At 42.0% G+C, this 24,816-nt stretch overlaps 2 protein-coding genes across 2 annotated transcripts in view; one reads left to right on the top strand and one right to left on the bottom strand.

Annotated features, from left to right (window-relative positions):
- Positions 1–24,816, top strand: part of LOC126187393 (waprin-Thr1) — a 158,643-nt gene that overhangs the window by 41,757 nt on the left and 92,070 nt on the right. The gene's annotated exons all lie outside the window — the stretch shown is intronic.
- Positions 2,893–24,816, bottom strand: part of LOC126187374 (kynurenine formamidase) — a 41,186-nt gene continuing 19,262 nt past the window's right edge. The window contains exons 4-8 of the mRNA XM_049928426.1: positions 22,943–23,077; positions 11,338–11,416; positions 8,056–8,238; positions 7,821–7,968; positions 2,893–3,138 (exon numbers count right to left, since the gene is read on the bottom strand). Of these exons, the coding sequence (XP_049784383.1) occupies positions 2,998–3,138; positions 7,821–7,968; positions 8,056–8,238; positions 11,338–11,416; positions 22,943–23,077 (686 nt within the window). The 3' untranslated portion in view covers positions 2,893–2,997. The remainder of the gene's footprint in view (positions 3,139–7,820; positions 7,969–8,055; positions 8,239–11,337; positions 11,417–22,942; positions 23,078–24,816) is intronic.

Genomic DNA, 24,816 nt, shown 5'->3' with positions numbered 1-24,816 from the left:
TCTTTTTTATTCTTTCCATAACTGGGTGAGCTGGAATTTTGAGCTCTAAACCCTTTACCCAAAAAAAGTTAGAATGAACATATGAATGAAATAGTGAGGAATGTGAATGACTGATGGTGAGTACTTGTCAGATATAGCCATGATCTGCCGGGATCCACCTATTTCTGCAAAAAGCACACTTATTTTTGATTCCTTTATCCAGTCGTGTGTTCTGTAGTCCTGGATATCATCAGTAAGACTTTACTTTGTTTCCAATCTGAAGCTTAAAAATACGTTTTTAATGGTAACAACGATGTCATTGAAAATTTGGTCAAGATTTCTTTACAATTACTACTGTGATTTCGACATTGCCATGTGATTTTGCTTATACAACAGTCATTAGTTTGGCCTGGGTAGCCTATCATATAAAATAACGTTGTTATTTAATAAGGCAGGAAATTTTAAAAATCAGCTTTCATTGTGATTCTGTGCCAAAATGTGAATATTAATAGAATTTATCGATTATTTATTTTGCTTTGAAAATATGTTCTTCCCGTGAAAATGTTGCAACAAAAACACTACACTTGTCGTATTACCGATAACACTCCAAATAAATGACATTAAGTTCTTCACAAGCCTTCTTGTACAATTTTTACTTGTGTTACATTGCACAGTGCTGTGTATTCACTACAAACAAATGTCCCCTCTGCTCCCCTCTGTTGGTACAAACTTTTTTCAGTTTGTAACCTCTGGTCTATTCTTCAGAGTTAAAAGAAATTATTAAATTGTCTCTATTTTTGTTGGTGGACAGATTCAAACCAACCGGAAACTGATGATTTAAGAGAAACTGTTTGCTAATGGCCGCGTGTAGTTAAGTGCTTAGTAAATTTGGCGCGTGAACTGTTGCTTTCGAGGCATCATACTCACATGAGATCGGAATTTCCTCTTAGAACTACTGCAGTAAGATCTCCGTATAACTACTGAGAAGAGATGACTGTTAGACAAATCGCGAATTTGTTGAATTTGTCGGTGGTTGTAGCGTGTGGTCTGATCTCTTTTCTGTATTGTGTTGTCGGTCAGAATCCTACCTGAAGTCCTCGTTGCTTGAAAACATTGTATTTTTTAAGAACAATTTTGTTTTGGTAAGTTAATAGTTAATGCGCCATTGGTTTTGGGTGTGATTACCGAATTCTGTACTCCATTATTGTTTATCACATATGTCATTTGTTTCTTGTCCAATATTATTTGTTTTACTGTGTTACATTGCTGTGTGTAGCTGTATTTTGTTATGGTATTTCTGTTTAATATATGAAGCATATATTAGGTGAATGATTGTTGTTTCTTAAATTGTAGTCACCGTTTACTACTATTTATTAGCACGGAACATTTCGGCAGCTTCTGCCACCATCAGTTGCATTACTTAGGTGTACATTAATCTGAGGTGTCATGATGATTATTTGCTGTGTGTGCCAGTAAGTTTAGGTTGCGAAATTTAACCCTGTACAGAAAGATTCATTAATTTAGTATATACCTTAAACGAGTTGTATGTGAAAGTGCTAAGTGACGGTACTATGCTTATTACTACGCTCTGTGTTCCAGACAAATATATTTTCGGCAAAAATGTAAGTAAAGAAGTCATTGAAATGATTTAAACATACAACTCACGTAAGATTTACACCGAAGTAAACGAATATTTCTGTATAGGGTTAAATTTCGGTAGGCTACATAGCCTCACCAGCACACCCCGCAAACAATCCTCGTCACACTTCAGATTCACGTAGCTATGCTACGCTTGATGATACCAGCACGCTGCCGATATACGTTGTACTAATAAATATTAATAAAAAGTGATTGAAACAGAAAAAATTATTTTTTAAAATTGATTACTTTTGTGCCACTATATTCTAGCTGCTAGTGGGTGCAAATGCTTCTGTACCTTATGAATCCATTTTTTATATCATTATGTCATGTAGTAAGATACACACATCAATTCACAATACGCATAAAATTTACAGTGTACAACAACTCACACTACCACAGCTGAACCTCGAGCCTACCTCTCCAGCAACCAACGATAGAAGATTTTATGATTTGTGGGGACACAGAGTCCCTATAGAAGTTGATGAAGATACCTGACAATATTTCAAGATACGAAATCTTGACCGAAAGACTTTTAAAAAAGTAATTTCCAATGCATAGTCGTGTGACGAAATTTGCTTATTTGCTTGAATAGGGACGTCCTTGTTCTGAAGGCAAGAAATTGTACTTTATTAACTATTTGTTAATTTCTTTCAACTTTAGCGGGTCATCGTCATTTATTATTTGTTTTTGTTTTCCAATAAATGCCACCACCGCCAGCAAAACTGGGCTGTTAATATTCTGACAAGCCGATCAGCAGCTGAACAAGAGTGTGCGTGATCTATCCGGGTTTCATGCCTTGGAGTTCTACTGTCATCTCACCGTTCCTGAAGTGCGTTTCGTTGAATTCGGTTTGCGATAAACATGATCTAGAAAATAACGTGTTATGCTGTTGATTTCATTTTATATATTATAGGAATTTTCAGACAAATTAGAATAATACAAATAGTTGTAAATGTTTTCAAGACGTTTGGTGGTAACAGGTCGAAGCAAGAATTTGCTGCCATAAATCTAGCTTCAGTAAGGCCAAAAGCATTGTACCATATTAATAACTAATCTATTAGCTTCGGTAAATCATGCATCGAAGAATGCAATCGTTGAGGTGTGTGGAAAAATCTTATTGAGAAATGCGTGTATTGTGTTTTTTCCTTAGTTTTTTGTTTACACTTGCTTCTGAAATGTCTTTGCCCCTGTTGGAACGAAAACCGAAGCTGATATTATTCGATACGTAAATAATCATTCAGTGTAAGTCACAACCATGTGAAAAAACAGTGATTATTTCCCAGAAGTACATATTTTTATTGAAAGATTAGGCTGAAACATAGCGTGATGTGCTTTTAAACAACAAAACAGAGAAGAAAAATGCACGTAGCTGTCTTCTCAGTTGTTGCTGCTCTTAATCATTGCAATAATTTTCTTCGTCAGGATGTAATCTTCTTTGTGCAAGTTTTCCACTACGCTGAAGTGGTCCACATCTGCAACTTCGAGGTACTCCACTTGATCGCAGATGCCACGAAGAATCTGAAATATTGAGTGGTGTTCAGAGTAAAACTACACAATTTTGGGTTTATTTAGATGGCATAAACAGTTTCTAAAATCCTCCACTGCGTGATGTATACTCGTGTGCATTTGAAAGACAAAAAATGAAATGCCATACTCAGCTCCTCTGGATTTCCCTTTGTATGCAGCCGGCGCCTCCTGATATTTTAAACTGTTCTTCTCAGAGTAATTTCTTCACGTTTACGGAACCGAACAAAATATTGTGCTTCAAAGTCTGAAAAAAGTGGGAATAAGCTCCTATTTAAAAGCAATGTTCTAGTGATAAATGCCTTTACCACTGAAATGGTGGACTTCATCGACATGCGAAGCTGCATGCTTAGCGGATAACGGAAGCTAATGTGCAAGCTACAGTCGTACTGGCGTGCTGGTGATGTCACGTTCAAAAAGTAAGATACGATATCTGTTGTTCCTACGATCTGCTCTCATTGCACTCATAGCGATGGAAGCGCCATTCTAGATTATGGCGTTATCGGTGGCTGTTTTTTCCTGAACCATAGTTACACATCCATGCTCCAACAACTTTATTTGCGTTCGTCTCAGATTTCACAGCATATAACACCATCAAAGCTTCTTTTGTTAAGACGGACGCATATTGCGAACTGTTGTTCCGAGTTACAAGTTATTCTGAAATAATTCCTCGTCCAAGATGGTGCAATGGTTGAGGAATGTGTCTTATATTCCCATTCCTTCATCGCACTTAATTTTTTTCCGTAAATCGCTTCTGACCACAGCTGATCCCCATCCATATATAGCTGACCCACTGCTCTGCCTACGAGGACTTCGACGGGATATAAGCGCTAATCTACATTTCTTCCTGACTGTTGTCTGCACTGCAGATGAAGCTGCGCTTCTGCCATAGTGTGGGGCGAAGGGCAGCAAGGCATGCGCAACAGAGACATGAACTGAGACACAGTGTTCCGACCCGCCTCCGAGAAAAGAGATATATTACACCTTGTTAAAGACGACATATCTCTTCGAGTGTGCATGGTGTATCTTGCAAATGCAGCAACTTCTATGCAGGTCAAACAATTAGCACAATTGCGGAGCGTTATACTGAGAACAAGCGACATATTGAACAAAGGGACCTTGAGAAGTCGGGCTTAGCTGTGAACTGCCTGGAAAATGGACATAAAATACAATTTGAAAAAAAAAAAAGAGTCTTGGCTCCTGTGATATCATATTGGGATTTCGTTATACAGGAGGCGGCCGAGATTAGAATAAACAGCCATAACTTTAATAGAGAGCAGGAGTAACACTTAGTAGGGAGTGGGGGCAGGCTTACTATATCGAAAAAAAGCACTCACTGCTGTGAGCTGCGCAACTCTTCCACGCGTGCGTCACTTCGGCCCTCTCTGATTGGTTCCAGACGTTGCAGTCTTGCCCATATAAGCTAAAAACCGTGCTAGCCACCACATCCGGCCAATCCTCTGCTATGCAAATGTTGCATGGTTCCCCCCCCCCCCCCCCAAAAAAAAAAAAAAGTTCTGTAAGTCCCTCCAAATCCTCGAATGCCATGCACTCCGCCTTGCTTTCCGCATCCATTTACCTTCCTCCACATGGATTGTCTATCTCCTCACCCACATCGAACACCTCCGTGTTCTGTAATAAATGGAGTTTCGTTCCCTCTGAGAATCCATCAACATCGAGAAGGAAGGGGACTTCAAAACGAGCACGATAAGCATTTGTTTTCAGCCTCATCATTTTCATCACGTTTGCACATCTTAGTTATGTTTGCATTACCGCCTTTTTCGTCTTTTACTCATCAACCCGAAGAGTACTGGGTTCGCTCATACTTCTTCCCTTCCTGAAACAAGTTTCTTGTGCTCTCATATTTTCTAATTTCGTCCATGAACTCCTATTACGACCGGCCTACCTATCTTTTTCACTCTGTCATCCGCTGAATTAGGTTAATGACTCAATATGGCCGGCGTAGCAGGTAGCGAACCATATTGTTCCTACTAGCGAAGATTGAGTAGGCTGCATGGCTTTACTGCTTGTCTCAGTACTTCTGCGTTTGAGACTGATGATACCTTCAACATTCTCTTCCACCTCCCCATCTCAAGAGCCTGCAATTTTGTTTCTTTTCTGCCTTTCTCGGTGTCCAAGTATCTGATCTGTACATGTACAGACTCCACATGTAGCACTTGAATACTTGCTTTCTAATGTGCTTGTTGGAGCTGTACGATTTTGCGTACTACACCACTCATTCATGGAAATGTACTTTGATTTCTTAAAAATCGAACTATACTATAGTAATGACTGCAAAAGCAGAAAATAGTGATTAAGGAGCAAGACAAAACGATAATGCGAATATGTAATCATAATTAGAACTGAACTGAAACGATTTTGTTTCATTCATTGTCAGTGCTATGATACACTAGCAGACCTTCCAGAAAAAAACTTGTTTTGATTATAAGCAAAAAATAATTATGCAAATTGAAAGCTGTCTACAGAAATGTTAAGGAAACGACAACTTAATGTAATCTAGATGCAAGGAAAAAATGTAATTTGTAATATTTGCTTCATTAATGTAGCTCTGCACATTAGGTTGTTAGTCTTCGTATTTATCAAAAGAACCAAGGTATGAGTTAAACTGTAGCGTTCTTCTGCTGTGACGTCACTCCAACAGTGGTCACGTCATCGGTAGCAATTCGTTGTTGGTTCTCAGGAAGGATCAATAATAACATTTGAAAAAGCGAAGTTGATGCTCATATATCTGTAATTAATATAGCTATGCAAGAGATTATACATCGTTTTTTAGCGAGGACTTCTTGACATTCATTTGGTGAAAACAAAATTACAATACTTTAAACTGTTCCAGAAACATTTGAGATGAACAGCTTAGCTGAACTACTCTTCATGATTCACTGACGGAAAAAAATCACAACACCAAAAATAATTAATAACTTTGTAAAGGTAACATATTTTACATCTCAAGATCAAGGGTTAACGTAAGCGCGATGTAAGTTATTGCAGATGTGAAATGCTGGTACATCAACAATGGGTGTAACGGCCAGATTGTTGAATGCAAGCGCGCAAACGCGCATGCGTTGCGTTGCACAGGTGCCGGATGTCATTTTGTGGGATGGAGTTCCATGCCTGATGCATTTGTTCAGTCAGTGCATGGACAGTTAATGCTGTTAGTGGATGATGCTGTAGTTGTCGTCCGATGATCTCTCATATGTAATCGATTGGACCCAGATCTGTCGATCGCGCAGGCCATTCTGTAGAGCTTATTGGGTTGCAACACGGTATGTGGGTGAGCGTTATTCTGCTGATAACACCCCCTGGAATGCTGTACGAGAATGGCAGCATAACAGGTCAAATCGCCAGACTGACGTACAAATTTGCAGTCAGGATGCGCGGGTTAACTTCGAGAATGCTCCTTATGTCATAGGAAACCGTACCCAGAATATAACTCCATGTGTAGGTCCAATGTGTCTAGCACGCAGACAGGTTGATTGCAAGCCTTCAACCAACATCCATCTAACCAACACACAGCTGAGGCAAAACCAGCTTTCACCAGAAACAGACCTCCACCCTCTCCTCCGTTTAACTCTCGCTTGACACCACTGAAGTCGCAAATGACGGTGGTTGGGGGTCAAAGCAATACACGCTGTAGGTCGTCTGGCTCGGAGTTGTCCTTGATTTAGACCAGTCTGTTATGTCAGAGTGACGTCAACTGCTGCTCAGATTGTTGCTGCAGATGCAATGCGATGCGCCAGAGCCATACGCCGAACATGATGGCTTTCTCTCTCGGTAGTGCCACGTGGTCGTCCGTCTTCTTGCGACCTTATATTCTCGTGATCATCGCTGCCAGAAATCATGTGCAGTGGCTACACTCCTGTCAAGTCTCTCAGCAATATCGCAGAAGGAACGTCCAGCTTCTTGTAGCCCTATTACACGACCTCATTCAAACTCAGTGAGGTATTGATAAAGGCGTCTTTCAGAATGAGATTTCAGTCTCCAGGCGAGTGTGTGCTGATATGAAACTTCCTGACAGATTAAAACTGTGTGCCGGGCCGAGACTCGAACTCGGAACTTTTTCCTTTCACGGACAAGTGCTGTACCATCTGCGCTACCCAAGCACGACTCACGCCGCGTCCTCACAGCTTTACTTCTGCCAGTACCTCGTCTCCTACCTTCCAAACTTTACAGAAGCTCTCCTGCGAACCTTGCAGAACTTGCATGGTAGGAGACGAGGTACTCGTAGAAGTAAAGCTGTGAGGACGGGGCGTGAGTCGTGCTCGGGTAGCTCAGATGGTAGAGCGCTTTCCCGCGGAAGGCAAAGGTCCCGAGTTCGAGTCTCGGCCCGGCACACAGTTTTAATCTGCCAGGAAGTCTTTGTCGCCTTGAAGGCATTCTCGACTAACGTCAACTCACCACGTCCAACATCAATGGTAACTAGTGGTCACGGCCTTACAGCGTGTGTTTGAAGCAAACATCATAGTGACGTTAGTAGCGCCACTCTTATGCGACTGGCGGGAAATTTGAATAGAAGTCATCTTTGAGATGTAGAAGTACGGCTACCAACTGTCATGAACGTCGAACAACTCCTACCTGGCGTTGCGATTTTTTTCCCGTCAGTGTAGCATGGCAGCACGTTCAAATGCCCTGAAAAGTTTTCTTGGCTATACATTTACCTTCGAGTACTCTCGAGATTGTTCGTGGAACGCAGGAGAGTCGTGCTGCCCAATAGCTACGAGAATTCTCATATTCTTGATAGAGTCCTTGGAGTCGGGAGAGAGCTCGAAGGCCGCTAGCGCGGGGCTCACCGAATCGGCCGTCTCCCTGCGAACCGTCAGAGCAGACCCAGTGGAGGATGCGCCGCGGCTAAGCCACAGGGGAAGGAATGCAGGTGGGGTGGACAGACCGTACCTGGTGAGGCGCAGCGCGTGGTTCACGTAGGTGGGGATGAGCGGCGCCAGCCGGTAGACGCCCGAGACGAGCACGAGGCCGCGCAGCAGGCGGCGGGCGGCGGCGTCCAGCCGGTCCAGCCACGGCGACAACAGCGACGCCGACAGGTGCGCCCCCGCAGAGTGCCCGCACACCCACACGCCCCTGCCGGCACACACAGGCCGTCCAGCTCACGACACAGAGCTCAGCTGAAATTCTTATGAGCTACTCTCCTAGGAGTTCAGACGAGTCTACGGAAAAAAAATCACCACAGGTTCAAATGGTTCAAATGGCTCTGAGCACTATGGGACTCAACATCTTAGGTCATAAGTCCCCTAGAACTTAGAACTACTTAAACCTAACTAACCTAAGGACATCACACACACCCATGCCCGAGGCAGGATTCGAACCTGCGACGGTGGCATACGCGCGGTTCCGGACTGCAGCGCCAGAACCGCACGGCCACCGCGGCCGGCAAACACCACAGGAAGCGGATTCTCGACCACCACAAATCCAAAGCTAATTTTCGTCTGTTTTGGAAGATAAGGAATGCTGATAGCTGGTACATACTCTGTAGTAGTTTCGGGCCAGTTGGTTGTTATTGATGTAGAGTTACGAAAGTGATCGCCTGATAGGCACTTGACGAGTATAAATTTAAGAAACCGTAGAAACACACATCGTGTGCTGTGCCTACAACTGTGTTGTGATACGAGACTTCCACTGCACCCACAATATCGGCATTGAAGACTGGTCAGGACACACTGAGCCGACGAAGAGCGTAACGCCATTGGCGTCAATATCAAATCGTCATTAGCAATTGCTGGGGACACAGACTGCTCGATCGCCATTTAACTCGAATCTCCTCGTAGTGGTAACAAATGTTGAAAATGAAACTTTTCAGCCCTATAGAATTTATGAATGTACGACTGTACTATTTCCATGGGCGATCAAGAACTGTGAAAGAAATGGCCTCCACAACGAAATAAGTCCATACAGCAATTTTTACAGGGGGGATCAGTGACTTCGCTGATTTTTACGTCGCAAAATAAGTAGTGTATTGCAAATTCCTGCCCATATCTGTGTGAGCGCTAAATTTATTATTGCCACTAGATCACTGTCTGGTAAATTCCTCCACGCAAACGTGGAGCTTTCGATACGCTCCCTTTCACGTTAGTCCATTTTATTTTTGTCCATAGAGACATGAGATTTTTAAATATCTACTCCTACTACAGTGGAGGAATGAAGATGGTGGACAACACCAAAGATCCTACTGCATTTGAACATACTATTACCCACACTCATTGGGGACTCTCGGTAACGTAGAATTTCCTCAAGCTAAAGTCTAAAAGCTCGATCTTCACTACTCCCGTTGGAAAGTGAATTAGTGTGGTCAAAATTTTGCGGCTATTAAGGCTCACAGCCGAGCTGCTTCGGAAAGCTTCTCTAATTCGTAGCCAGACAGCAACAAAACGTACAGTCGTCGCACTACAAAGGGGTTGGATGACATTCAATGGGATTGTAGCCCTGCGTTGTCCTTAGAGAGGGGTCGAATCGTATGGGGTATCAGTAAAATGTCGGAATTTGTCAAGAAAGTCGTCCTGTTCTGCATCGCACTGCAAATTGTCGCTTTCCACCGCGAAATGTGTGAAAATGAACTTACCAAGGGAAGAGGTGGCTTCATCCATTCCCTTTATTACACACTGCGACGTTTTTTCTGGTCGATTCTGAGCAGCGGTGTCTCCGAAATGTTTTCCTAGGTCTCCCATAAGAAAACTATGTGATTCCAACGCTGGACGTCGTGATTCTGATCCCTGTCGCAGAGGCGTCAAGTAAAAAGGTGAGGTAAGAGTAATGACGGGTTTGACGCCCTTCCCATGGTGTGACACATCCATGGTAGCGTTTGGCAGATCTGTAGTGAAATTTCGTACGAATGTGACGTCCTTAACTCGCCTTACACCTCACATGAACTTCTGATACCTGACTTTTTTCTTCTTTCCTTTCTTTTTTCATGTGTTGACATCTTGCTGTGTGACGAGTCGCCGAGCCCGAAGCTGAAGTCAGAGAGCGCCACGCTTTTGCACCATTTCAGAGGAATGTTGTAGGCACGGCCGAGCCAAATTTCGAACTTCTTTATCGCAATGGAAGAAAATGACGGCGTTTCAAAGAAGTGGCACTTTAATTTTGTTACACATGTACGTACGACAAGCTTCCATGGTGACTTATGGTAGCTCAGTGGCAGACATTCTTCACATACAACGCAGAGCTCTGTTTATGGCTTGGGAGTATGAGTAAATTATTTTTGTTGGTACAGTATTTCCCAACTTTATGTTGTAACTCGTTGTATCCCATGGATTTAATCACATGAGAATAAAGTTTCAAATTGATGAGTGAAAAAGATGACAGCCATATTCATATTAACAAAATAAAAATATGTATGTCACATATACTACTGAAATATGCTTACCGCCAAGGTACTAAAATAATCTACCTTAAAATATAAAGCAGACAGCTACTAATCTTTTGAAACAGAGTACATTTTGTATAGTTATTGTCACATTTAGTTCTTGTAGATGACACATTTTCAAATTCTCGCCGAGTCAACAATATCCAAATGACAAGTTTCGAATCTTGGCCCCTTTTGGATAAATTTCTGCGTACGACCCTGCTCGTATGTATTTTCTTCTTAAATGGTTAAGTAATAAGATAGGAGTCCTCATAAAAGCATAACACAAATTACAACTCCTCACATACGTTGATGCAGTCAGAGGCAAGAACTATCCACGGGCTACTGAAAATGATCATCAGTTGAGACTGGTTTAGCTACTGACGATTTTACGCGAGTATCAGACAGCAAAAAAAAAAGTTATTAAAAGCCGGTCATTGTGGCCGAGTGGTTCCAGGCGCTTCAGTCTGGAACCGGGCGACCGCTATGGTCCCAGGTTCGAATCCTGCCTCGGGCATGGATGTGTGTGATGTCCTTAGGTTAGTTAGGTTTAAGTAGTTATAAGTTCTAGGGGACTGATGACCTCAGATGTTAAGTCCCATAGTGCTCAGAGCAATTTGATTTTTTTTAAAGTTATTAAAAGAAATCTGTTCGCTGCTGCTCCCCGCAAATAACGTGGATAAATCATCTTCTTCTTTATGATTGAGTAACCTTAATGCTTCTTCTCACGTTGGACTTGCCTAGCTGCTTCATACTCTCCATATACGTTAATAATTACATCATATAAGAAACAGCTATTGTCACCCCGAAAATTTACATACCTCGAACCACGTTTCTGGGCGAAATTCAGCACGAATTCGACAGCAGCCTGTATTTGTTCCACAATGTCCGATACATTCACTGCAAAAGAAAAGTCAAAGAAAAGCAAAATAAAAACAGACGATAAGTTAAATTGTAAAAGAATGCGCACTTAATCGTAATCATGAAACATGTCTAAAAGTGAGGATAAAATCATTGGAAGCACCTACTTTATGAATATGATGTTGTTGCCACAACATTTAATTTGCAAAGGGAGACTTGAAACCGGGTGTTGCCTCAAAAATATATTGCTTCAGTTAATTCATGCTGTACTTCTGTAGCCTTTTGAAATTGTCAAATGTACAGTATTGGATGGTGAATGCCAGTTTCCATCATCAAAATCTATTCCTCAAAAAGTTTTTGCATATAATATTATAGCATAATCACAGGAGCTGAGTGGTCTAATAAAGGTATAAGGAGGAAACTTTCAGTAACAGAACAAACATTTCAATAGATCGATGAATTAAGCAACCAAAAAACTGTTCGGTAAAGCAATGGAGTACAGCCGTGCACGTTACTTATAACTGAAATCAATAGAAAATGCAAGGAAGCAAAAACGAAATGGCTTTAGAAAGAATGCGAAGAAATCGAAAAGGGAATGGTCGTCTTAAGGACAGAATCAGCAAACAGAAAAAGTCAAATTAGCTTGCGGAGAAGTCGGAAGCAAAGGAAACAGTTCAACTGTTAAACGTAGAGAAGCGGATAAGTGAGATGAATCCTCTGATAAGCCAAAACATTATGACCACTACTCACCGCCACTCTGGATGCCGCCTGGTGGCGTCACGGGCCATGGAGGGGTAACAAAAGTATGTACGCGGAGCAGACGCGGACGGGGGATCACCCTAGCGAAGATATGGACTGTAGATGGGGGAATCCATTAAGGTAAGCTACTTTCACAAAGGGCAGATCGTTATTAAGCACAGCCCGTGAACGAGTATCTCGAAAACGGCGAAGCTGGTCGAATGTTCACGTGTTACTGTCTCGAGTATCTATGGAAAGTGGTAGAAGGACAGTGAAACTACCACTAGGCACTAAATGGTTGAACGTCCACGACTCTTTACAGAACGTGGGGTTGGGAGGCTTCTCTGCTCTGTAAAGTAGGATAAATAGTGATCTGTGACATTTTTGCCGAAAGGGCACAATGGTGGTGCACGCGCAAGTGTTTCGGAACACACCGTTCATCGTACATTGTTGAGCACTGAGCTCCACAGTAGACCACACCTACGTTTTCACATGTTGACCCAACGACAACGTCCCCTTACGATTGTAGTAGGTACGGGACCATCGAGATTCGACCGTCGATCAATGGAAATGTGTCGGTTCTTCGGCTGAATCACATTTTTGCTACACTAAATCGATGGTCGTCTCCACAAACTCCGACATCGAGGTGAACGGCGGCTCGAAGCGTGCAGCGCGCCACGGACACAGGTTGATGGGAGCAGCGTTATGTTATGTGAGACATTCTCCTGCGCTTACATGGGACCTGTAACAGTAACCGAAGACACGCTGACAGCTGCAAACCACCTGCATCCCTTCATCTTTGATATCTTTCCAAACGTCATGTTTCAGAAGTATACAGCGTGTTACGGCCAAACTTTCAGGAAACATTTCTCAGACACAAAGAAAGAAAATATGTTATGTGGACATGTGTCCGGAAACGCTTACTTTCCATGTTAGAGCTCATTTTATTACTTCTCTTCAAATCACGTTAATCATGGAATGGAAACACACAGCAACAGAACGTACCAAACACTTTGTTACAGGAAATGTTCAAAATGTCCTCCGTTAGCGAGGATACATGCATCCACCCTCCGTCGCATGGAATCCCTGATGCGCTGATGCAGCCCTGGAGAATGGTGTATTGTATCACAGCCGTCCACAATACGAGCACGAAGAGTTTCTACATTTGGTACCGGGTTTGCGTAGACAAGAGCCTTAAAATGCCGCCATAAATGAAAGTCAAGAGGGTTGAGGTCAGGAGAGCGTGGAGGCCATGGAATTGGTCCGCCTCTACGTGTTCCATTGAGCGTAGGTGGAAGAACGTGGGGCCCAATCTGTTGTTGAGAAGCGTACGAACAATTCGACTGAAATGTGCAGCAGCTCCATCGTGCATGAACCACATGTTGTGTCGTACTTGTAACGGCACATGTTCTAGCAGCACAGGTAGAGTATCCCGTATGAAATCATGATAACGTGCTCCATTGAGCGTAGGTGGAAGAACATAGGGCCCAATCAAGACATCACCAACAATGCCTGCCCTAACGTTCACAGAAAATCTGTGTAGATGACGTGATTGCACAATTGCGTGCGGATTCTCGTCAGCCCACACATGTTGATTGTGAAAATTTACGATTTGATCACGTTGGTTCAAATGGTTCAAATGGCTCTGAGCTCTATGGGACTTAACTTCTAAGGTCATCAGTCCCCTAGAACTTAGAATTACGTAAACCTAACTAACCTAAGGACATCACACACATCCATGCCCGAGGCAGGATTCGAACCTGCGACCATAACGGTCACGCGGTTCCAGACTGTAGCGCCTTTAACCGCTTGGCCACCCCGGCCGGCGATCACGTTGGAATGAAGCCTCATCCGTAAAGAGAACATTTGCGCTGAAATGAGGATTGACACATTGTTGGATGAACCATTCGCAGAAGTGTAACCGTGGAGGCCAATCAGCTGCTGATAGTGCCTGCACACGCTGTACATGGTACGTTAACAACTGGTTCTCCCGTAGCACTCTCCATACAGTGACGTGGTCAACGTTACCTTGTACAGCAGCAACTTCTCTGACACTGACATTAGGGTTATGGTCAACTGCACGAAGAATTGCCTCGTCCACTGCAGGTGTCCTCGTCGTTCAAGGTCTTCCCCAGTCGCGAGTCATAGGCTGGAATGTTCCGCGCTCCGTAAGACGCCGATCAATTGCTTCGAACGTCTTCCTGTCGGGACACCTTCGTTCTGGAAATCTGTCTCGATACAAACGTACCTCGCCACGGCTATTTCCCCGTGCTAATCCATACATCAAATGGGCATCTGCCAACTCCGCATTTGTAAACATTGCACTGACTGCAAAACCACGTTCGTGATGAACACTAACCTGTTGATGCTACGTACCGATGTGCTTGATGCTTGTACTGTAGAGCAATGAGTCGCATGTCAACACAAGCACCGAAGTCAACATTACCTTCCTTCAATTGGGCCAACTGGCGGTGAATCGAGGAAGTACAGTACAAACTGACGAAACTAAAATGAGCTCTAACATGGAAATTAAGCGTTTCCGGACACATGTCCATATAACATATTTTCTTTATTTGTGTGTGAGGAATGTTTCCTGAAAGTTTGGCCGTACCTTTCTGTAACACCTTGTAATTGTCCGCGTCTCGGAGGCAGAACAGTGCTAAAGCGGTCTGAGGAGCATTCTACTGAATTCATGTTTATTTCTCGGCGCCCAGATTCGCCTGATGTGAATCGTACGGAGCCCATATTAATCGCTGTCGGGCGCTATCACCGCGTACGCAAATCGGCGACCTGTTATGTACGCGAATTACGTGACCTGTCCGTGGACATCTGACTGCCAGATATCTCCACAACCATATTAACAAACTGTCGAATCTTTGATACGTAGAATCTGTTATGTATGTCGTTCAAAAGACGGACAAACAAGCTTTTAAGCAGGTGGTCATAATGTTTCGGCTCATCAGTGTACATTGAAGGCCCCTACCAGTGAGACGAACTCTCTGCTGGCGTGATAGAAGAAAAATGTTTGTCGATCTGGTAGAGACAGGGGACCACGTATTAGAATCCTAGTTCGAAGGATTTCGGAAGATTTGCGATTAAACAAGGCAGAAAGTATAAGTAACATTCGTAAATAATTTATAAAATAAATGGGTGAGGGAGGGGGCGGGAGGCGGGGGGGGGGGCAGGGGGCGGGAGCCGTGGCGGGGGGGGGGGGGGGGGGGAAGCGCAATGTTAGTCAAACAGCTATTCAAGCTAGTGCGTATAATCTTTGTGAAACTAGGTACTTGCCATCAAACTGTCGGAGGAACACCATCCACACAATCCCGAAGACAGCATGGACAAACAAACGAGAACTATCGCACAATGAACTTGCAGCTCAGGAATGTAACTTGCTAACGAGGGTAATAGAAGAACGGAAAAGAAAACTGAATATCTCTCAGATGACGATCAGTTGCTCTAGAAAAATTAAAGACACAAGGTGTTAATATTTGGTTCAAGAATCATGAAAGAATGTTACGTACGTGTAAGAGACCTTGGTACACTGGAATGTTTCAGATTGATTATATGATGGTAAGACAGAGGGCCAGATGTGGACTCTGATGACCACAATTTGTTGTTATTGTCTTTTTTTATGAAAGCTCCGGCACTTGACTGTATAGATTGTTTGTTCTACTGTACAATCATGATTTCGGTCTTTGGCCATTTTCAAGTACCACAATGTTAGAAATGACCCGACTTCTATAAACAAAGTCACAGTTGAAATATAATAAACTTGGTATATTTCGACGATGACTTTGTTTATAGAAGTCTGATCACGCTCAGCAGTGTGGTACTTCACATGGCCAAAGGCCGAAATCATGATTGTACAGTAAAATAAACGATCTAGACGGTCAAATGACGGAAGTATTACATGGCTGGGGCTCCAAACCATGATAAAATTGTTGATTACCAATTACAGATTAGTACTGAAGAAATTAAAAATTGATAGGAAATTAAGGAGGTGGTATTTGGATAAACTGAAGAAAATAGAATTTGTTAAGAATTTCAGAGGGAGCATGAGGCTACGTTGGACTGAAACGGGGGAAAGGAATACGGTAAAAGGCGAATGGATAGCTTTGAGAGATGAATTAGGGAAGACAGCAGTGGACCACATAAGTAAAAAGACAAGGCTTAGTAGACATCCCTGGGTAACACAGAAGATATTGAATTTAATTGACGAAAAGAGAAAGTCCAAAAATGCAACAAATGAAACAGGCGAAAGGGAATACAGACGTCTAAAAACTGAAACTGGCAGAGAGTGCAAAACGGCTAACCAGGAATAGCTTGGGAGGGGGGGGGGGCCTTTATAAGCATGCATAACTAGAGGAAAGATAGATGCCGCCTTTAGGTAAGTTAAAGATATCCCTGAAGAAAAGAGAAGTAGCTATATGAAGCCAGTAGCCATCTGAGCAAGGAAAGGAAAGCTGAAACGTGGGAGGAAGATATAGAGGGTCCCAATAAGAGGAACCAAACCAAGCACAATATGATAGAAAGAAAAGAAGAAATGGGGGAAAATCTGAACATTGTGCAAGCCGTAAAGGGAATGAAGGAGAAATTGGGAAAGAGAACTAAAGTTCAAGGGGGAGAAATAAAAATTTTGAGGTTTACCGATGAAATTGTGATTTTGTCAGAGACGGCAGATGGCTTGGAACATCAGTTGAATGGATCAGGCAGTATCGTGAAAAGAGGTCGTAAAGTGAACGTCAACAACAGTAAAATTAGAGTAAGGAGTCTACTGGAATTAAATCAGGCGACTCTGAGGAAATTAGATTAGGGAATTAGACACGAAAACTTGTAGATGACTTTTTCAACTTGGGCAGCAAAATATGATGTCTGAAGTAGAGAGAATATAAAATGAAGACTGACAACAGCGAGAAAATGGTGAATCTGCTATCTAACATCAGTTTAAGTATCAGTAAGCATTTTATGAAGGTATTTGTCTGTAGTGTAGCCTCGTACGCAAGTGAAATCTCGATAAGCAGTTCAGACAAGAAGAGAATAGAGTCTTCTGAAATGTGGTGCTGTAGAAGAATGCTGAAGATTACATGGGTACATCGAATAACAAATGAGGAGCTACTGAATCGAACTGGAGAAAAAGTAAATTTGTGGCATAACTTGACTAAAACATGGAATAGGTTGATAGCGCACATATCCTGAGGCATCATGGAATTGTGAACTTGGTAACGCGAGGAAGTATGGGGATAAAACTATAGGGGGAGACGAAGACTTTAGTGCAGTAAACAGGTTCAAATGGGTGCAGGTTGCTGTAATTACGGAGAAATTAAGAGGCTTGCACAGGATACAACAGCACGGATAGCTGCATCAAACCAGTCTACGGACTGTAGGAGACAACAAAAACAACAGCAACAACCCATCTAACAATTAAGGTAAAATGGTATACACTTTAATAATTAGAAATTAGAAATATTGATGGAAAGTACACTAAGGAGATACAGATTGGTAACAAAAGTGGTTCGGCTTGTAACTATGTAGATCACATTACTTATAATGCAGAACAAACGAAGGTGAAGACAGTTTAAGTAAACAAAACAATCTAAAATTCAATACAGTGAACATATCAGTATATTAAGAAAGACAAAAAATTAAAAGTGACTGGCGCTCCTTGGTTTCCATACACTTGATAAACGACTTGTTTTAACCCATCTTTAAGCTGCTTACAGGTTATTAATCATTCGACAGGTGTTTAGAACTGGCGCATTATCAGTTGTCTTACACTGGTACCAGTTACGTTCAAGCTGGAATCTTGTATACCACCTACGAATCCTTGAGGTAATCTGCGGTTTGTTGGAATTTTTGTGATTGACTGTAATATATGAATAATTTTGGGACACAAAGGAGGCAGCTAAGTGGATATAATTAATTGGAAGATCGTAGGTTTGGAATTTAAAAAGGGTATGGGAATGCGATCTGCGACTGAAAGTTGTTTCTAAGATGGAAAAAAGGCGGGCCTTCTTTTGTCAGTTGACAGTAAGTGAGTGAAATTGAAGATCTGGTAGTCTGTGAAATATGTGTGACGGAAGAGCTACTTCGTGTTGGGAAGGAATAGGTGTGATTCAAGTCGTCTGTGGATTTGGTTGGGAAGGACAGATTCAAGAGTCGTGCTAAAGACGGGTGATGTGGTGCAGGGAGAAGTCTGCATTAGGAGTAAGATAACGACATCTTTTCATCGCTGAGGGACAAAAATTAGCATAAATTGTGGTGTTAACGTGGCAAAGGTTTGCACGCTCAACGAAGGCGTTCTTTTAGGTAGATCCATGCAGCTAACGTTTCAATGAGTCGAGCTGTTAAAAGCCGTTTGCCAGAAAACGTCTGCCATATCATTTATCTGTACATTAATTGTAAGTCGATGGCGAGGTGCAAAGACGGTATGCACGGGTTTCGTCTTCTAGGAATGCCACAGTTCTTAGCTGCATAGCGCAAAGCACGCCGTACCCTACACGGTACCTACGCGGTAACTGATTCATCATTTTTGGCAGGGCAGTGACAATTTGGGGTAGCATGCCCAAGTGGAGGGTGAGATAGAAAGAGACTAGTGTTGTCTGCGATCGCTGGGCCAGACGCATCATGCGGACGCTGCCTGCAATTTCATGGCTCTTTTGGTTCAAACGATGACAGCTCATCGCTTACTACAAATGGGGTTGTCAGGTTCTGTAGATGTTACCATAGTATATCTCAGGCCAGACATTTCAAGTAACTTTCATAATATGAATTTGACCCTCACTACCCCAGCAGAAGTAATGTCCTTCATAAAATCCTTAAAATCAAAAACATCTAGTGGGTATGACGAATTATCAAAAAAGTTAACTAAAAATGTGATTCTGAGTTAGTAACATATTAAGCTATCTGTTTAACCAGTCGTTTATCAGTCGAAAACTTCCTGAATGGCTGAAATATGCTGAAGTTAAGCCACTGTTTAAAAAGGGAGATAAAGAAATAGCGTCAAATTTCCGCCCAATTTCGCATTTGCCAGCATTCTTAAAAATTTTAGAAAAGGTAATGTACAATCGGCTTTATCACAAATAACATGCTGTCAAAGTCGCAGTTCGGATTTCTAAAGGGTTCTGATAATGAGAAGGCTATCTGCACTCACAGTGAAAATGTACTTAATACATTAGACAAAAATGGTAGGCAAATGGTATATTCCGTGATCTGTCAAAGGCATTTGACTGTGTAAATGATAATATCCTTTTAAGTAAATTAGAATATTATGGTGTAACAGGAAATGCTGCAGAATGGTTCAAATCTTGTATCTCTGGCAGGAAACAAAGGTGTTATTAGGAAAGAGACATTTATTAAGCTATTAGGCCTCATTCAATTGGGAACTAATTACATGTGGGGTCCCACAAGGTTCCACCTTAGGGTCCTTACTTTTTCTTGTGTATATCAATGACCTTTCATCAGTAACATTACCAGATGCCAAGCTTCTTTTGTTTGCCGATGATACAAACATAGCAATAAATAGCAAATCAAGTGTAGTCTTAGAAAGATCGGCTAATAAAATACTTGTGGGCATTAATCACTGGTTCCTAGCCAATTCTATGTCACTAAACTTTAAAAAAATGTACCACATGCAGTTCAGAACTTGTAAGGGGTGTTCCACGAGTACACGCCTAACATATGATGATAAGCAGACAGAAGAAGTGGACAGTGTTAAATTCTAGGAATTAAAGCTTGATAACAAATTCAACTAGGAGGAGCACACCACAGAACTGCTGAAGCGTCTAAACAAATCTCTATTTGCAATGCGAATTCTGTCAGTCATAGGAGATATAAAAATGAAAACGCTGGCATACTATGCTTACTTTCAGTCCATAATGTCATATGTGATTATTTTTTGGGGTAATTTATCAAAACAAGCTAAAGTTTTCTATGCAAAAAAACGTGTAATATATGTGGTGCGAACTCAAGAACATCCTGCAGAAGCCTGTTTAGGGAACTAGGGGTACTAACTACTGCTTCCCTGTATATTTATTCCTTAATGAAATTTGTCGTTAAAAATATATCACTTTTTCAAACCAGCAGCTCAGTTCATGGAATCAATACTAGAAATAAGAATAATCTTCACAAGAATTTAAAGTCACTTACTCTTGTACAAAAACGTGTGCATTATTCAGGAACATACATTTTCAATAACTTGCCAGCAGCCTATAAGCTTAACAGTCAATGAAATTCAGTTTAGGAGAAGCCTAAAGGATTTATTGGTGGCCAACTCGTTCCAGTCCATTGATGAATTTCTCAGTAGAACCAATTGATTTTTCTAACTTCTGCACCATTTCAGTGAAGTAATGTGTTCATTGCAAATAAGTGTTGTAGTAGTTCTGTTAGACTATATGCATATTACCTTTTTTTTAAATTTTAAGTTCAGTGCATTAATGTGATCTTAGTAAATGAGTGTTTTAAAATGATCCTTTCATATAGCGTTCATTAAAAAAAAAAGACTATCCTCCCACTTGGGATCTGTGGAAGGTACAGTAGCTTATTTGTGTGAGTTGTAAATATTTGTCATGTATTATTGTTTTTCTGACATGTTTTACATCCTGGAGGACCTCCTCACTACGGATCAATTGGAATGAAAGTAAATCTAATCTAATCTATATTTTTGCTGTTCGTGCAGTAAAACTACCACGTGAAGTATAACGTTATAATTTATTACTTCTTTACTACTACTTCTATTCACAATACATTTCGCAGGCGCTAGCCACATATACAATAGATATACCTGCCATATTATATCATTGTACACCACATAGTTCAGGAGATAAGACGTCATAAACATTGACTTGCCTGAAAATAAAACTGCAGGGCGAAATTCGCTAGAGATATGGGCGAAATATGTATACAAATACATGTGAAATATGTTAAATATGTACGATACGTATTTGACAATGCATACGCGGTCAAAGACACAGATAAAAACCTCATCCTAAACCCCTGGAACGATTTCAATGAAATTTACTAAACATATTAGTCACGATCTGGAAACAAATATTGTGGAGAAAGATCCACTCATGTTGGGGTGAGTGTGATAACTTGGAGAGAAAAGGGCGGAGGATGAGATGGATAGACAGCGAGGTTGATGGAGGAGATGAACACACATTTGGGCAGATGAGATGGAATTAGAGGAGGGAGGAGGAGATGGACAGAGAATGCAGGAACAGATGAACGCATGGGGAAGGGGCAGATGGACAAAGAAAGGAGGGAGGAAGAGGTGGACTGAGAGAGGTGTAGGAGGAGATAGATAAGGGGAAGGAGGAGGTGGCCTAATAGAAAACTGGGATCAACACATACCCAGGCAACACCAGGTACTCATCTAGAATCTCTCAAAGAAAAATGTCAGATCGCATTGATTTGTGAGTCAAAATCTTGTATATGAGGGGAATATTTTCAAGGCATTAATAGTGAAATCATACTTGTTATATACTCAAAATAAATTAAAAAAAGATTAGGATGCTTTCATTGTGAAGTGCGTATTTAGGTCTTTCTATTTTCTGTCTGTGCATTGAAAACTTGGAGAAACGGATTAGACGTTAGTGAAGGAAGGGACTGCAAATAATTAAGAGATAACAAACGATTAGCAGGCTTTGCGACGGCTGCCAGAAAGTGATTGAGTATTGTAAACAGCGCGATGGAGTACTTTCCAAATCTTTGACTAGTGTATATGTAGTGTAATGTTGAGTTTTGTACTTGTTTGTCATCAGTCATGGCGCTGTTCTTGTTTTTTTTTCTGCCTGTAGGAGTTTACGAATGTTCAGTTGTTAGTGACGCGAGACAGCATTGTGGTCTCTAGTACAGAAGACTTGCTATGTAGGACATCCGAAACTGAGAGGCATGATAATTAATTTAGAGAGATCTGCTTCAGTTGTGATAGTTATTTATTCAGGCCACGAGCGGTTGCGGAATTTTAAAATTATAACTTGAGGTTATGAAATTATTGTATTTGGTAACACATAACATGCAGCCACGCCAGTAAGTCGCAGTTGTTGTCGTAGTAGGCGTTCCTGCTATGAAGCTACCCGGCGGTGGATAGTTCCCACCAAAATGCAGTGATAACAACTCTTACACTTACTGATCCAACCACGTGTTATGTGCTACCAAATACAATAATTTCATAAACCTGAAGATGGAATTTTAAAATCCTGATCCCGGTCGTGGCTTGAATAGATAATTAGTAAAACTGAAGTAGATCTCTCTAAATTAATTATCAGCTCTAGTACAGAGGAAGGATTGATTCACTCGACAGGATTTTCTCAGAGGAAATAGAGCACATAAGATGAGTATAGGTTGGCAGGGATAGAGTGGTTGCTTGGGACTGTGCATGTACAAGAGTTCAGGAAAGGTTTCTCGAATACAGGATGCAGTGAAGGGTCTCTCATCATAGTTTAGGAGGGTAGTCAGATGGCTTCCGATTTGGGAACAGTTAGTCCCAGAAATAAACATTCCAAATGACATGAGAGTTTCTCCAAAAACTGTCTTAAGCTGCCCACTCGCAGTTAGACCAGTCGGCAAACCCCATTTGCCGAGCTAGTCTACCCCGACCCGTCCGCCTTTGTGGTGTGCGAGTTCCGGCTCCACCAGCTCTCTGCTACCTGTCCAAATCTCTATCTGCAACACGACACTGTCTTTTTTCCTTCTGTTTTGGCGCAGTGAAAACTGCCACGCTACTGGCTCGGGCAGGGTTCATCACGCAGTCGCAGTATGCACACACACCCGCTTAGCGTGGGGGTTCGCCGATACGTCGGCCAGCGAATGGACGGCTTTATACGTCACCTTGTGGAGCGAGATCGTATCCGACGACGGCGACGGCGATGCCAGCGCCGTGCAGCGGCCGCACGCAGTAGGCGGACAGCTCCCGCGACAGCTCCTGCCAGTAGCCGCCGTGCACGTACACCAGGAACGGGCAGTCTGCAACCAGCAGCAGCCAGTCAGTGTCACAACGAGGGCCGCTATACAGGAGCAGCGCCAGAGCGTGCGTTCGTCACCGCGCCAGCCCCAGATTTTGTACTGGAAAAGTGTCTGTGAGAGTTTTGTGCGAGAACGAATAAAGGCTGGCCTGTAACAATTCGTTATCAATTGAGAACTAGCTCGCTAAGAGAAGGACGGAGGGAGAAATCATCTTGGCATCCCCTCAGATGGCTGGTTGATTTTCTAAAACAGGAAAGTAGCTGTTGTTACTATTACTGGACGAACAGAAAAATCAGAACCTTAAACGACATGAAGTGTTCTAAGTGAAGTAAATACGTTTTCAACATGGAGCTTCCAATACGTCTGGAGTTGAAAGTTTAAAATCAATCTCTGTTACCAGATATTCTACAGCAAAAACCATTCAAAAATTGGGGGGTTTTTCAGTGAACAATGGGAAGACGCATTTCAAGTTACTAGGTAGTCAGGGAAAACAATGAAATAGATCAGGGAGCAAGATAGAGTGGAAGACTATTTATGACTTTAATTAAAGCAAAGGCGGGGGATGGAACTTGGCGAGTAGGTGGTAAGTGGTCAGAGTGCTTTCATAGAGTCTGAGAAATAAAAATAAGAAAAAGGTAGGCGAGCATATCACATTAGAAAATGCGCTGTACAAGTATGGATGTGTTTTGCTGAATATAGCAATGCATCTAAAATACTGAAGGCATTTATACAACAGTGGATGGATTGTAGCGATGGATTAAAGACTTTCAGAACACTGATAACGCAAATTAAATCTTAAGAATAGCTCATGTGGCTATCGCAAAGAAAGCGCAACGAGAGATCCAGAAGGCCAAAGTCCAGAGGAGTGCAAACCTCAGCTCAGATCACTATTTCTCAAAGAACAAAATTAAGCTTCTTCCAAGGAACATAAGGAGGACCCAATGGAGAAAAATCTGCTGGTTCGACCCAAAGTCAGACCTAGCAAAGAGTTTACCCAGAAGCTGGAGTCCCATTGGAATCAACTGCAAGAAACACTAGAGAAGATAATTAACAACACAACCCTTTTAATAAAACTGAATAAACATCCATTGTGCAACTGCGAATGTAATGTGGTTTTGAGACAAAGGTAAGCTTCGTGGGTGAAATGAAACTCAGAACTGAGGTAACTGAACGAAATTCACGGGCGCGAGACAAACACACTGCTGAAATTAGCCTCGGGTTAAGCGTGATTTTGGTGAGAACCACTTGCTACATATTGAGGAAGGCTTCCAGGAGAACAAGTTCAGATTTCAAAGACCCTGATGGTAAAATTGCCTACAGTTAATAAGAATAACTGTCATACCATGGCAAATTATTTCGAATTCTTCCTCAATTGTAAGGCTCCAAAATCGAGTTTCAAGTTCTAAAACAGCCCACCTATCCGTCCTAATTCATCATATCCAGCAAGAGAAGAAATGAAACACATAGCACATTCGCTAAAGAACAGCAAGGCAGCAGGCGAAGACTCGATAATTGCTGAAAAGTGGAAGAGTGTTGGAAACAAGGGTACTGAAAAACTAGCCGAGATAATCCACAACATTTGCTAAACTGAGGAATTGCCATGTGGCTGGTTCCCTGCACCGAATTTATAAGAATAGTGACAGAATATATGTAAACAATTATCGTGTCATCTCTTCTCGTAACAATCTAGAAGATTTTTTTTTTCCAAAAGCTCTTCAAAGTGGGGCAGAAATCAATTG

Source organism: Schistocerca cancellata, chromosome 1, assembly GCF_023864275.1.
Source record: "Schistocerca cancellata isolate TAMUIC-IGC-003103 chromosome 1, iqSchCanc2.1, whole genome shotgun sequence".
Taxonomy (NCBI): Eukaryota; Metazoa; Arthropoda; class Insecta; order Orthoptera; family Acrididae; genus Schistocerca; species Schistocerca cancellata.
This window is presented reverse-complemented; position numbering and strand designations above follow the sequence as displayed.